We start from the raw sequence: 14,203 nt of genomic DNA, 5'->3' as shown, positions 1-14,203 counted from the left end.
CCAAAATGAGAAATAAAATTACATCAAATAAAACTTTTAAATATTTAAAGGGATAAAATATTTTGGAAAAGCATTTTGGGATGTGGAAAATTATCATTATATGAACAGTAAATGAGCAGTATGTTTCAATGAAAATATATTCAGACACAGGTGAATCTTAAAATAAGCACTCATAAAATGCAATGATTATATATGAAAAAGTTGTTGAATGGATGCAGTGTAGAAACCATCGAATTCAGTACCAAGATATCTGGTTTGCAATTGACATGTGGAAAGAAATAGATTTCTAGGGAGAGCAGCAAATGAAAACACCATGATGTTTTCTTGTCAGGCAGTGGCTCTGTGTGTCCTGATTAGGGATGCTTCAGAAACACACTTCAAGCACCTGGAGAGGCAGAAGACAAGTACATGTGAATTGATAATGCAGGAACTTCTCATGTGCTCTCACAGATTTGTTTCAAATAGTTCCACATGAATGTGGAAGACACATCCATTCGGACTCACCAGAGTCTGTGAAGCTGTGAAACAGGAGAAGACCCTTTTCTCTAGGAAGCCATGAGTGGCTCCGTGGTCCAGCAGGATTCCCATGGATGTGTGGTGGAAGAGGAGATCACATCCCAGCCCTGGGCTGCCTGGCACCAGGGTGGGAAAGGAGATCTCCATACCCGTTTGCCGGCAGTCTGACTGCAGAGCTATTCTGCCCTAGGACTGACTAGAGGAAACAGGGATCATGCTGTCCCTTGGGAACAGCACCTGCATGGGGATCTCATGGAGGCTGCTTCACCCTGGCTTCACCTTCCTGCACTGTGCCACAGCCAAATCCCACCAGCACCAAGAGCAGTGGGGCTCTGTGATTCTTCCCTGAAGACAGCTCACAAAATCACTTTTGCTCCAAGCCCAGGGAGCATGTGGAACCCTGAAAGTGTAAAGGCTGTGGCTGTTTCAACCAAGGAAAACTCTGTGCATCTCGAGCCTCTATATTGGAAGCAACTTCAGAGGACAGCTCTGGTTTACACTTGGCCTGAGCTGACTTCAGAAGTGCCTTGGCAGAGGTTGTTCCACAGAAAGGTCAGCTCTGCAAAATCAAGGATCAGGGTCAAATCTACATCACCTTGCAGAGGGAAAGATGCAAAAGTGCTGAAGATATGTGTGCTTGGAAAGGCTTATTTAATGGAGAGGGCTAGTATTTTTATCTTGTATTTTCCCCTCTCTTCTTTCCCCGAGTCACCCACGCCAGAGCCAGGGAGAAAAGGTGCCTCTGTCCTTTCAAGAAATATACCCTCTATTTGTCTTTTCCATGTCTTTGCATCTGAGTCTCCAGGGTTGAGAGCAAGTGCTAAGCGGGACACCAAGTTTGCTTAGGGAGAGAGAGCATGAGAAGGTGTCTTGCTTTCTGTTCAGTCTTGTAGAGCTCTGTACAAACAAGCTTTTGCAGGTATGCTCAGCTCTGACAGTATAGCTATTCATTCTGACTGAATGAAATGGCAAAACAACATGTATATTGATCTTTTCTCCTTCCCATTCTTCTTACTCTGAAAAAAACCCCAAACAATCCAACACAAAAACCTTCTTATTATTCTACCAGCTAATAGTTTGAACCAACTTCTTATAATAAGACTATAATATTATTACTGCTTTGCTTAACAGCTGAAGTAATAATAAAATCTCTGAACAGTTTGATAAAGTGCCTATAATTTTAAACACTTTCTTAAAGCTTTACTGACATTCTCCCGTCAGTCTTGCACTTAAAGCAGTTAAGTAAAGCAAGTGACATATTTAAATTATAAATTCTTATGCCCAAAACTGCTGTGCATAATGAGCATAATATGCTCCACAAAAATTCATCCAACACATAATTTAATAGAAGTGATTAGATAAATGACCACAAGAAAAGATAGGAATGTTAGAATTAAGGCTTTTGTACTTAAAGTGCTTCCCCCTTGCCCATAGGCAGAAATCACAAAATCTGTCAAAGAGGAGAAATAGAACCAAACATACCAGAAGTAGATGATTGAAACAAAAAAGATTGTACCTGTTTATTAATTCTGAAAATCATATTTTTTATGTACATTGACAGAATTAACGTGAGAAATACTGCTTTAATAAAGTATAAGACATAAAGGAAGTAAGACAAAAATAGAAAAAAACTATGGCAAAAGAGCTGAAAAGGCAACAAAATGGAAATCAAGAATGCCAAAATAAGCAACAATAAAAATAGACTTTTAAAATTGCAACAAGTATACGTGAGGAAGGTTTCAAGAAAGACTGAATGAAGAATGAATGAAAAAAAACTTTGCAGAAACCATATCATGACGTGGAAAACAGCAGATGCTTACTTTAACTGGAATGAATGTGTTGAAAGTGAGTACACCATCTTTTCTCTGACAGGGTAATACTTCCACCACACAATAATGAGAGCCCTGTTTGACCACGGAACTGCTCACGGCTTCCTGGAGAAAAGGGCCTTCTCTTGTCTCATGGTTTCTGGTGGGTCCAAAGGGATGTGTCTTCCACATTCATGTGGAACTATTTAAAACAAATCTGTGAGAGCACATGAGAAGTTCCTGCATTATCAATTCACATGTACTTGTCTTCTGCCTCTCCAGGTGCTTGTGGTGTGTTTCTGTCCCTAATCAGGACACAAAGAGCCCCTGCCTGACCAGAAGGTACACCAGGTCACACGGCTATGTATGAGGAGTATTTTTGAAAAGGAGAAAAACAGTAGTAACCAACATCTTAACCATTCCAAATGAGTGGTTGTATGCTGTATTTTTAAATTTCACTATTATTGTAATGGTTATTTCTTAGATGTAGAATTATTCAAAGTATGTGAGAATGATGGAAATGTTCATTGGTATTCAGTTCTTCAGAAAAGTTCTTTTCTTTTGAAAACTTGAAATGCATTATTGTTGGTACCTTAACTCATCTGTCGTACAGTGAATATAGGTGTTAATGAACTGGATAATGTTAATATTAGGGAATAGATTGGTGAACAGATTCTTAAATAAAATTTATATGGTCAGAATTCCTCTAGAACTGTAGCAACAGCATAGTTGCTGTAATTTTAAAAAATATCATTCATGGCAGATGAGAGATCAGTTTTAAAGCACTAGTAAATATTTAATTACACATCCAAAATTTAGCTGTCTTCCCATTACTTATTTGCTTGCTCCACTTGCCCTTTGTGTTATTCATTGGACATTGATTCCTGCTTAGAGCATTTCTTATAGTGTGTGTCATGTACAACTTGCATTGCTATATCATGTAAATATACTTGCTTATATTTCTCTCCCAGAAAAGAAGCCCACTGAACTGCTTTTTCATAATCCAGATATTTTTAAAATATTATTTCTTTAACTTTTGTTTTCCTATGTTTCAGAGTCAAATAGGTCTCTCTGTGGCAATGCCTCAAAGTGCATTCCAGCCAGTAGTTACAAAGGGAGATGTTTAACTGCCTGGAGTCCATGCTCCTAGAAATCTATCCTTCTCTTAAGGAATTTACCCCTTACTAGATAAATTTGTGACAGATACAATAATTACAAACAAAAAAAAAATATGATGCACCTTAAGATATTTTTCTAGAATAGTGTTTTCTAACTGGAATGTATTAGATTGACTATTAGTGAAAACAAACTTGTCTACAGGTATCTTAATATACAGCACTTAGAATTCAGTGTCATATGTTATATCCAGCAGGTAAAGCAGATATCAGATCAAATTCTTGGGTGCAGGGGTGGGAAGGTCTGTGCATGTGTCCATAAATTTCCAAGGAGTTCTTGGAAAAATTCATAAATTTTCAAGTTCAGACAAAAAACCTCAGAAAACAGGTTGGCATATCTGTTGTCAGGAAAAGATGAGGAAAGAGGCAGAGATGGATTTGTACAGTTTGGATGGTTCGTTTGAATGGTGTATACTCAGGGCAGCCTTTGTGCAAATTACGTTTGCATTTTTTAAATCCTCAGTTTCCTGAAAGTATTTATGTCTGTTACATGATTGTTTTGAGGAACGCTTGCACATATAAAATAACACTAATGTAAATTCTTCTCTGCTTGGACATGCATTCTGGAAATTAAGGTCAAGATGTGTTTTACTTGGGTGAATATTTGTACATATTTAGCATTTTTAATTTAAAGATTTTTCTCTGCTTGAACATGTGTTATGCAAATTGGTTGGTTGACTGCCTTGGGGGAAAGGGGTCCTTATTCTGTGTTGTTAAAAAACACCAAGAACTTTGATTTCAGGGCTCTGTGCTTTGCTGCTTTTGTCAGAGGAAGGTGGTGAAAAACTGTGGGGGTGGCTAGCCTTTTCTGAGCTTGAGGTACGGGGGCAGAATAGACAAAGATCAAATGTGCTTCCTGCTTGGAGGGCTTGTTAGCAGCATAACCCACACAACCCTGTCCTTGACAGGAGATGTTACACAGGTGTGTCTGAATGGCTCAGCATGATTGTGTATCATCCCCTGTAACATCTTCCTTGTTTTTCCATACTCTGTTAGAAACTCCCTTGTTCAGTTTTAGGAAACTTCTGCTTTTCTTCTGTTATCTCTTGCCAGTATATAAGCAGAATAACAACTTCAGCATCAGATGTGACTCTCTGATGGAGGAAGGCATCTCAAAAAGGCAGAGGTTATGTTCAACCAAAGTTCTAAGTCCTTTTCTTGAAAGAAGGCTCATAAATTCATCTCTGTGTTCCTTAGCTTTTATGAGGCTTTAAGATATAGAGTCTGTGGACTGAACTACTTTGAGGAGAAATGTTTCAGGATGGCTTCTTGAACTAAAAGAGGCAATGTGTTATTCTAGTCTAATAAAAAGAGGCTTCACTACCCGTAGCACTTTTCCTTCGAGGGAGGGACTACCATCCTACTGAGGCAGACATTTTGTGTTTAAATTCAGTTAATGTCAACCATGGTTCTGATTTGACCTCCACTGCACTGTAGAACACAAGAGAGTAAATTAAAAATATCCAGTTAGAAAAACTTCACTGGAGCTAAAAAGCGATGAGCAGTGTGAAAGATAAGAATTTCTGTGTACAAATATACTGTAATATGATTATGTTAAAATGTAGTATTGTATATACTGTTTTAAAAAGAACAATTTCTATTTGATGAAGAAAAGTGCAATTGAATCAGCCTTTTCCTGAGTGTTCTCCCTGTGATTTTCTTTAGCCAGTAGAAACCTGCCTTTCTGGTTTATGAAGCTGCAGTGCTAACATGTAAAGAAAGATGTTATGACTCATTTGAACAATTCTTTGTTCTCTCTTGAAAGCATTGCTGATGATATTTTCAAATATACTTGGGTTTACCCCTAAGAATGCAAACCTTTAGCAAGTCTGAGCTTAATGAAAGGCAGATTATGTGATTTTTGCAATGCCATAGGATGTGAATGTAATTCTGTTAACATCTTTGATAGTTTTAGTTCAAGTTTTGCTGTAATTTTATCAGGGGAAATAAGATGACTTTTATTATTTTGCAAAACTTTCTACAAATGTGGTAAAAATGTATTTCAGGACTAAGTAATAGCCACTTAGGCATTCATCAGCAAAACTCCTTTCTTGACTCGACTTGAAGAGGCAAATTACTGGCATGAAACCCTGAAATCACATGGCTTAAAATGCGAACTTGAATTAAAAATGAGGTTGCAGTGGTTTCTCCAAGGGTCAGTATTTTACCTAAAGAGTGCTATCAGTGCTGGGAAAATATGAGGTTAAAGAAGGTGAGATTAGAAGAGTGTGAGGATAGGGCCTGGCTCACATCCTGGCTGTTCCCTTGCAAAGGACTGCCTTGTGCACACACAGGCATTGCTGAAAGATGTGAAAGGGATTGGTGAAGAGAGACGTGGAGACTACAGCACACAGTCTGTTTTGGCTGAGGATAACCAAAGCACTGAGCATCTTGCTGTTGTAGAGGTGGAGAAACCCCAGCCATTTTAAGTTGGATGATTTTGCTTAACATTTCCTCACAGCTGGACCATCTGTTTCCACAGGACCTGCCACTGTGGAAGTGTTGACTGAGTTGCAACAAGAGAATAAATTGACAGGCATTTGTGCCTAGCAATATATGTAAAAAGCAGTTAAAAAGCCTTTTATCTCTGAAAGGAAAGAGAGGAAGCTTAAATTTCAACTAAATCAAGTTTCAAATGTGTGTGTTTCTTGGGGAAAACATGCTACCTTTAGTGTCTACAGAAAGAAAGCTGTCCCAAAAGCTTTAGGTAGCTAGAATATGTAGTACTGCAGTCCTCAGCTGACTGAAGTAGAAGACTTGCAGCCAAGAAGGGTAGCTGTATTCTAAGCTGATGAAGAGTCATGTAAGACGAACTCCTATAAGGCTTAAGCTTCTTTGATTACAGGAATGTGTACTGTTATTGTAAGATGCCTGAATGGGAAATTGACTACTTCATCTTTGTGGCTTGATTAGTATTTCTTCGTGCTGCTAATAAAACCAACTGACGCTGTGAATAATGCTGCTCGTCAGACAAGGAGTGGAAAGCTTATTGAAAGCTAACATATTTGGCCTTCACATGATCACAGAAGCTCAGCAAGGCTTGCGTGGGCCCCATTCCATGTCTGCTGTAAGTCATGATGCAGGTAATTCTTCTTATACCTTCTGCAAGGATTTACTGTCCACACTGTGGTTAACCATGTCAAAACCCACTGACTCTGAGTGGCTGATGGTGGAGTTCCTTTTGTCTAAAATGTTCTTTTAATGTTTAGTGCCTAGTAGGAAGTGTTGCCTTCCTTTATCTACATGCGATGTTTGGAGTCAGGGCTCAAAATAAGAGCTTTTCCTGTATCTGTTTCTAGCATGCCTAGGTTCCAAGACATTGTTGTACTGTTTAAATGAAAATGGTAATTTGCCTTATGTGACACAGAATCATAGAATATGCTGATTTGGAAGGGACCCATCAAGATCATTGAGTCCAGAGTATGAATGACAACTAGTGCTCCTCTGCTTCTTGGAATAACAATTGCTTTAAAAATAAGACAAGGCAGTACAATTATTGCTTGTATTTTTAATTATTGCTTGTATTTTTAAGATGTGTTTTGCTTTGTTCTGTTTTTTTTGCTGCAGTGCTCCTGATAGTCACTTTACAGCTGATTCTTGTCTTGCTTTGTTCTGACAACCCAAATTCAGTTTTCTATTGAGGAATCTGATGATAAAATCACTGTGTTGCTTTGCTTTATCCAACTTGCTAAGATGAGATTTAGTGAATTTCTGCCTACCCTAATCATGTTTTTACCTAGATTGTTCTATGTTTTGTGGCTGATCATTAAGGCTCACTGTACATGCTTAGGAATATGTAATTGTGGTTTAAATAACCAGTGTAAATAACCAGTAAGGTGGATTTAGACACTGAGAACCTTTCCAGAAAATCTCCTGGTTTAAGCAGATTTATAGTAAATCTGGTAAATAGCATGGATATGCAATTCCCATCTTACCAGAGATGTAAGGTATACCTTGTCATGGCTTGCACTGAATGTGAGTGGCCACCTGAAATGGTTGAACTGGCACTGCCCTTGTGGCTATTGTTACAAAGCCTGACCAAATGCACATTCCAAAAAGAAAAGAGAATAGATCTTCACTGTTGTTATGTGATTGATACTTCACCAGCAAAGCTAAGTTAAAGGATTTTTAAATCAGTGTTCCTTACTGTTTTAATTTTGTAGTTATTTGTTTATAGGCTAAAAAGTGGAATAGTGCTATCAATACCCTGTTCCTCTTCCTGTTTCTATCCTTCTGGTGATTTTACTGCAATCTAGTAGTTTACAAAATATGAAGCAGTTAAGCAAAACCTAATTATGAGTTATGTCCATATTTTCTTGTGGAATTTAGGACTGTAATAGTCAAAAGTTCCTGACTGATTCTGGTGGGGGATCATTCTGTGTAATTGTTCTCCACCTTCCTATCTGTGTGTTGTTGGCTGCCAGGTGAACTGACAAATACAAGGCATTCAGGTGGAAGACAGCTTTTTATAATGCATTCTCAACAGGACAATGTTGTTTGCAATATGGTCCCCAGCATTGTTTGCAAATACTGTAGTAGACACCTAATGAAGTACTATTCAAGGAAACAGCAGGATTATTTCAATCCAGGGTGCTGGACTGCTCCCCCTTCTACTATCAAAATGTTTAAAAGTAAAACAAATAAAAACAAACCTTCTTTGCAAAGATTAGTAACAGAGCAGCTAACGATATATGATTTAGATCTTAAGGGCAGTTTTGCCTCCTGATCTCCGTTTTCAGGGTTTGTTTGGGGTTTTTTGTTCTTTTTGTACTGTGTAACTACTGACTTGCCAGCTTCCTAACAGTATTTTACAGAATTATTGTTCAAATGTGTATGAGGGCAAAATGTTTCCATCTGTACTGCTGAAATTTTTGTTAAAGGCAGTGCGAACTGCCTCTTTTTTTTTCTTTTTTTTAGACAAAGCTAACTGAATGCATGAATGCCACTGCACATAGCTGACAAAAGCAGAGCATTTTTGTGAATAGGCTCTGTAAATTCTTTCCCACAGAAGTCAACTAAAGGGTCGGTTGTCCTGGGCTACGTATTTCGTCACTTAAACCTGGTGGAAATAGATTACTTTGGACTGCGCTACTGTGACCGAAGTCATCAAACGGTGAGTAAAACACATGGCAGATCGGATTTTCCACGTATAAAATTTACCTTGTTGTGCTATAAACGCCTGTAAAGCTTTCTATCGTCATACTTTCACTAACTTTCACTACTTCCTGGCACAGGTATCCAGTAATAGTTTCTCTATTTGTTTGCGATAGAGTCTTGGAATAGCCACTAATATCTTAGACAGGAACACAATCAAATACTGAATGGTGTTGAAAACTAAGCGAAGGAAGTATAAAGAGTTAACAATTATTATATGAAAGTAGGATCAATATTTTTTCCTCTTTAACAGTGTACTGTGAAGCTAGTTCTTGGTGTTTTACACTGTCCAGCTTCGCTTTGCCCTGCAGTGTCTGGGGAGCTGTGTTCCTGAGCACATCACAGCCTGCTTCCCTTGGAACACTTGCTGGATGCCTCTTTTAGAGTGTGTTTGGCAATAACATATTCTCTCTGACTGAACCATCTCTGTGTCCTTGAGCCCATGTTCTCTAGAGCCTTCTTGCCAGGGACTCACCAGATGTCTGAGGCTTTTTCCACCAGGAGATTACAGTCCTAAATAGACAAGAAGATTGAAACCAGGCTGAGGTGTTTCAGCTGAAGCAGGCAGTGGCTTGTGGCAGCACTGTCTGGAGTGCCCCCACCTCCCTAAATGGCCTGTGCAGGGTTATTGCAGGCAGAGGTGAGGAGCTGGGGATGCTCGGCAAGAGAGACTGGTGCTGTATTCACAGCACTTTACTTTTATTAAGGGAATAATGCCTGGCCTATGGATGAATTAGGCCAAGAAGTTACACTTTTGAAGTCAATGTTCTGTGATCAGACTACTGCATAAGACTCTGTTTTATCTAAACAGTAATAAATTGGCTAAATATTTGCCAGTTTCTTCTGTTAAGTAGAAGTTGATAGAGACTGAATTCAGAATAGTATTAACAGAAGATTACTGATTACTACTAAGAGCTACAGACTGCCCCAAACACTGTATTTAATTTCTGTGCTGTAGTCTGGACATTTTTGAATTCAGTTCCTTGATAAGTTTCTAACCAAGTTTCATTCCATGGAGAAGAAAGCTGTGAACTAAAAGTAGACTGTTAAAAACAGTATTTTTGATTTCCTGAGGAAACTGAGGTGTGAATGAAGAGCAGGTAGGTTTTTTTTTACTCTGAAAAGTGTTTTCCTTTTTCCTATAGGGGCAAATACAATAGAAGTGGCTATTACTGGGAATGTTTCCAGAGGCATACACAGGATGCATTTGATGGTGTATATAACATTATGAGAGTCAGATAAGATTACATCTCTTTTGTGAAAGGCCTGACACATAGAACACGCTTTAGGACAAATCCTGCTAACAGACTGGATGTTTTGATTGTATGATACTAGTGTATTTGTACTGTGGTGGTGTGCATGAGCTGTAGGCCAGAGCCCCATTAATTCAACCTCTCCACATACAAATGCAGCCTTTTTTTTTTAATTTCTTCTCTCATGTGATGCTCCTGTGGTGTAAATTTAATGTTAGCTTCAGGTTTTGTCCTCTGACCAGCCCAAGGTCAGGAAAGCACCGTGTTTCTTGATTTCGCCCTGGTTTAGAAAGGCATTCATCCCACTTCTGTCATTCACCTGCGCTTGCACCAACACCAGTCGTGTTGTGTGGATACAGGAGGTAGAATAAGAGACCACAACTGTGTGCCACTTTACTGAGTGCATCTGCCCTGCCATGTAGATGCTGCCACAGTGAGTGGCCAAGTTTGTACTGCTGCATTTACACTTGAGTTATGTTGTAACAAAATATTATGAAAATGCCTGTTCCTCATGTTTGTCTGTGTATGGGTAACTAAAAACTGATGCTGTTTCATCTAAAAAAGTTCATAAATGAGTCAGAATGTGCTACTGTGTGTAGTTTTATGTAGTTTATGGTGTATGGTTTTATGTTTCCAGCTTGCTATTTTTAGTGAAATCTAGTAAACTTTTAAGAATGGGCAATATAAATGGAAAGTTTCCAAGCAACAAACACACCTTGTGCTTTAGCTGTAAGCATATATTCAATTGCATGCTCACTTTGGCTAAAACTCTGTGGGCTGTTGTGGGAATTAGTCCTGTAGTGGCTGGCAAGAAGCCTGCATTTGAATTTTGGATGGGATATTTTTTGGATCGACCACAGTAGATTTCCTAAGGGAAGAGGAAAAAGGTTACCATGCTAATTAGTTTTAAAACCATGCTCCTGAGTTAGTCTCAGAGAGAGAAAAGTGTTTGGAGGTTTGGCTATTTATTAATACATCACTTGTGGTGGGGAATGTTTTACTATTTGCACTGTCAGGCTTTTTGTCCCACTATATATTTAACTGATGAATAAAGCAGGGTAGGCAAAACTATGTATTTTTAAGAACACAAACCAATCACAAAAGAAGCATTTTTCCTATTAAGGGTTTGAAAGAACTTGTTTAGTTATTTTCCCCATTACTTTTGCATGCCTCAGCACTTCCAGGTGGTCTTTTAAGTGCTGTGTTGGTGTGCTACCTCTTATGTGGGTGGTATCATAATTATTTTAGTAGTACCAGTAGGGCTCTGATCTGTGAACAAGCTTTCACTGTACTATGTACTGTATGAATACATAACATTAAAATGATCTCTTCCTGAACAGTCAGCAAACTAATCCGCCTGTGAGAATAGCTGGATGCAGCAGAGGGACTGACAAAACTGGGTGGCATTGGCAGGACCATGAACAGTAGGATAAATCATAAATTGGATGTTCATCTCTGTATGGTAGTAATCTGATCATACTGTACAAATTTTGCTTTGTTGACATTTGGGTTTTCCCCAAAGTCTTCCCGGTAAAAGGACAGCGTTTAATTTGCAAAATCCAGCTCTCGGAGATTACAGATTGCTGCCAGAACAGCATGAACTATATGTGTCCTGTGCTCTGAAGAAGACAAGACTCCTAAGGAACAGCAAAAAGTGTCTTTTAATAATTAAATAAAATGTAACATTTAATAATTAATTAAAAGTCTTGTGACATAAAATTACATCCAAATGGACAGATGGGTTCAACTAGTGCTGTAGGTTGTCAGTAGTGTTTCCTAATCTCTTAGTGCTTTTGTTGACAAACTATGTGGTGCTTTTTAATGTAGTGCACCTTTTTTTTTTGGTGCAAATACTTTAAAAGAAAGACCAGTTTTCTCTGATTGCCACTGAATCTCTTAGCATGCTTTATCATCAGTCCATCACTTGAGCCTTTGTATTGCTGCAGAAACTACTGACACACAAGTTGAGACCAGATATGGTCTTCATGCTTCTTAATGTTGATGGTCATCTGAGTCTTGATTGACATTTTTGCCTTCTGCCTCATCTGCCAGGACATTTTGCCTTATCTGGTATTTTCAGGTGAGACACAATCACCAGAATATTGTGTTGCAGAAGCTGAGGGTGGCTTAGGAAACTGTCCTGCCTCGCAGAATCACAGAATTGTCAGGGTTGGAAGGGACCTCTGGAGACCACCCAGTCCAACCCCTCCACCAAGGCAGTGTCAGCTGGAGCAGGTGATGCAGGACTTGATCCAAATCTTGATAGATTTGGAATGTTTCCAGAGAGGGAGACTCCACGCCCTCTATGGGCAGCTTCTTCCAGTGCTCTGCCACCTGCAGTGGAAAGAAGTTCTTCCTTATGTTGAAGTGAAACTTCCTGTGTTTTACTTTATGGCCACTGCTCCTTGTCCTGTCTTTGGGCACCACTGAAAAGAGTCTGGGGCCATTCTCTCGGCACCCCCCTTTGAGATATCTATATACATTAATCAGATCTCTCAGTCTTCTCCAGACTAACAAGGCCCAGCTCCCACATCTCTCCTCATCAGAGAGGTGTTCCAGACTCCTCATAATTGTTGTTACCCTTCATTGGACCATCTCCAAGAGCTTCTGGTCTCTCTTGTCATGATGAGCTCAGACCTGGACACAGCACTCCAGATGTGCCTCACTAGGGCCAAGTACAGGGGCAGGATCCCTTTCCTTGACCTGATGGCCACACTCTCTCACCACTTTGACATTTGGGGCAAACACTGGCGCAGTGATGTACTTATCCTGCCACTCTCCTGGTTCCTGCTGTGCTGCAGTTCCCAGGTGTTCTCCACAGAGTGCCTTTGCCACTGCCTTTTTAGCATTACCAGGGGGCTTTAGGACAGCCAAGCTAGTTATTGTTCTGGAAGGAGGCCAATATTTTCTTGAGGCATGCAAAAGACAGGATGGAAATAGCAATTTTAATGCATAATATCTCAGGAAAAACTGTGCAGAATTTGATGAGGAAAAGGGTACTTTTGAAGCCCAAAGGCATTCCCTTTTCAATTTCCAAAAGAATCAGGCTTTTTGAGCTTCTTTTACAAGAAATTGTGCAGCAGGCTGTGATGCAAATATCCCTCTTTTCTTCTCCAATAATGTTAATCTGAGCTATTATAGTGACAATGTACAACATAATGATACTCTCTTAGGCACTAAGAGGAGAAATACAAATACAGAAAGCTGTATCACCATGTTCATTTATACTGGATATAACATATAACATATAACCCTGTCTCTATACCATGTACCCACCCTGCAGTGTTGACATGTTTTGTTTCCCCTGCTATGAGGAGGGGATAGGGGAGCAGATTGAACAGGCTGTAATGTAGCTTAGCTATGGAAAGAAGGGCATAATTTTAACAGAAGTTTTGTTTGCAATCAATAATGTTTTTCTCCAGGGAATTACTGTCATACAATGCACTGCATATTCTGACCTCAAGATCTTAAATTGTACTTAGTTTGTGTATTGCTGAATGGATTTTTTTTAAAATGGATTTTACCTTTATCCACAAGAATGGTATACTAAATTATCTAGGAGGAAAAAGACTTGTGCTTTTTAAGATAGATGGCATAACCAGTGAAAAGAAAGTGGAGACTGATGATGTTGACTATAAGAAAGAAATTTTAGAAGAATGTTAATGGATTAAAACAATCTGGACAAAGCTGATGGTCAAGTGAATTATAGGTAGTAAGAGTAAACTTTTAGAGTGCAGCAGGATCAATAAGATACATTGATGATCTGATACTAAATATAATCAATATAGCTTCAGATTCTAATAAAGAAAGACAGAGATGTTAAATACATATTTTTATGTAGGAATTGCCTGAAGATTTTTGCATTTCTTATAGAATAGAGACATCTTGAGCTTAGCAGTTTTAGGTTCTTTGCACTGAACATTTGTAGAAAAAAACTGACACAACAATTCTAATTGTTATTGTTGTCTTAAGTTGCAGAAAAATTTTGATAATTTCAGATTATAATTGAAAAATGATGCTTCTTCTCTTCAAAGTTGTGGTTTTTTGCTGTTTTAAATGTGGAAAAAGCCTGTCACATATGGCATGATGGGTATGGCTCCATAAGAATCTCATTAAGACAGTCCAGGATTTCATTGATTGATACCACAGCAAACATTTCAACCTAGTTAATATTTTGTTTCAAACAGGTTAATGGAATTTGACCCAAATTTAACCCTATGCAGATACAAAAAGTGAAGATTCCAGATCTGTGGTAAAATGTTTGCAAGCATTTAGAAGGGCTAAATATGAAATAATG

The 14,203-nt window shown here is 38.7% G+C and overlaps 1 protein-coding gene across 8 annotated transcripts in view; it reads left to right on the top strand.

Moving 5' to 3' along the window:
- Positions 1-14,203, top strand: part of EPB41L4A (erythrocyte membrane protein band 4.1 like 4A) — a 124,023-nt gene that overhangs the window by 42,142 nt on the left and 67,678 nt on the right. For 4 of the 8 annotated variants that reach the window (XM_050328391.1, XM_050328396.1, XM_050328393.1 and 1 more), the window contains exons 2-3: positions 6,413-6,566; positions 8,508-8,612. In XM_050328391.1, the coding sequence (XP_050184348.1) occupies positions 6,456-6,566; positions 8,508-8,612 (216 nt within the window). In that variant the 5' untranslated portion in view covers positions 6,413-6,455. Of the gene's footprint in view, positions 1-6,412; positions 6,583-8,507; positions 8,613-14,203 lie in introns of those variants that run through there. The other 4 variants (XM_050328395.1, XM_050328392.1, XM_050328398.1 and 1 more) reach the window with 2 other exon arrangements.

This window comes from Myiozetetes cayanensis, unplaced genomic scaffold (genome assembly GCF_022539395.1).
Source record: "Myiozetetes cayanensis isolate MyiCay16 unplaced genomic scaffold, myiCay2020 scf4, whole genome shotgun sequence".
Taxonomy (NCBI): Eukaryota; Metazoa; Chordata; class Aves; order Passeriformes; family Tyrannidae; genus Myiozetetes; species Myiozetetes cayanensis.
This window is presented reverse-complemented; position numbering and strand designations above follow the sequence as displayed.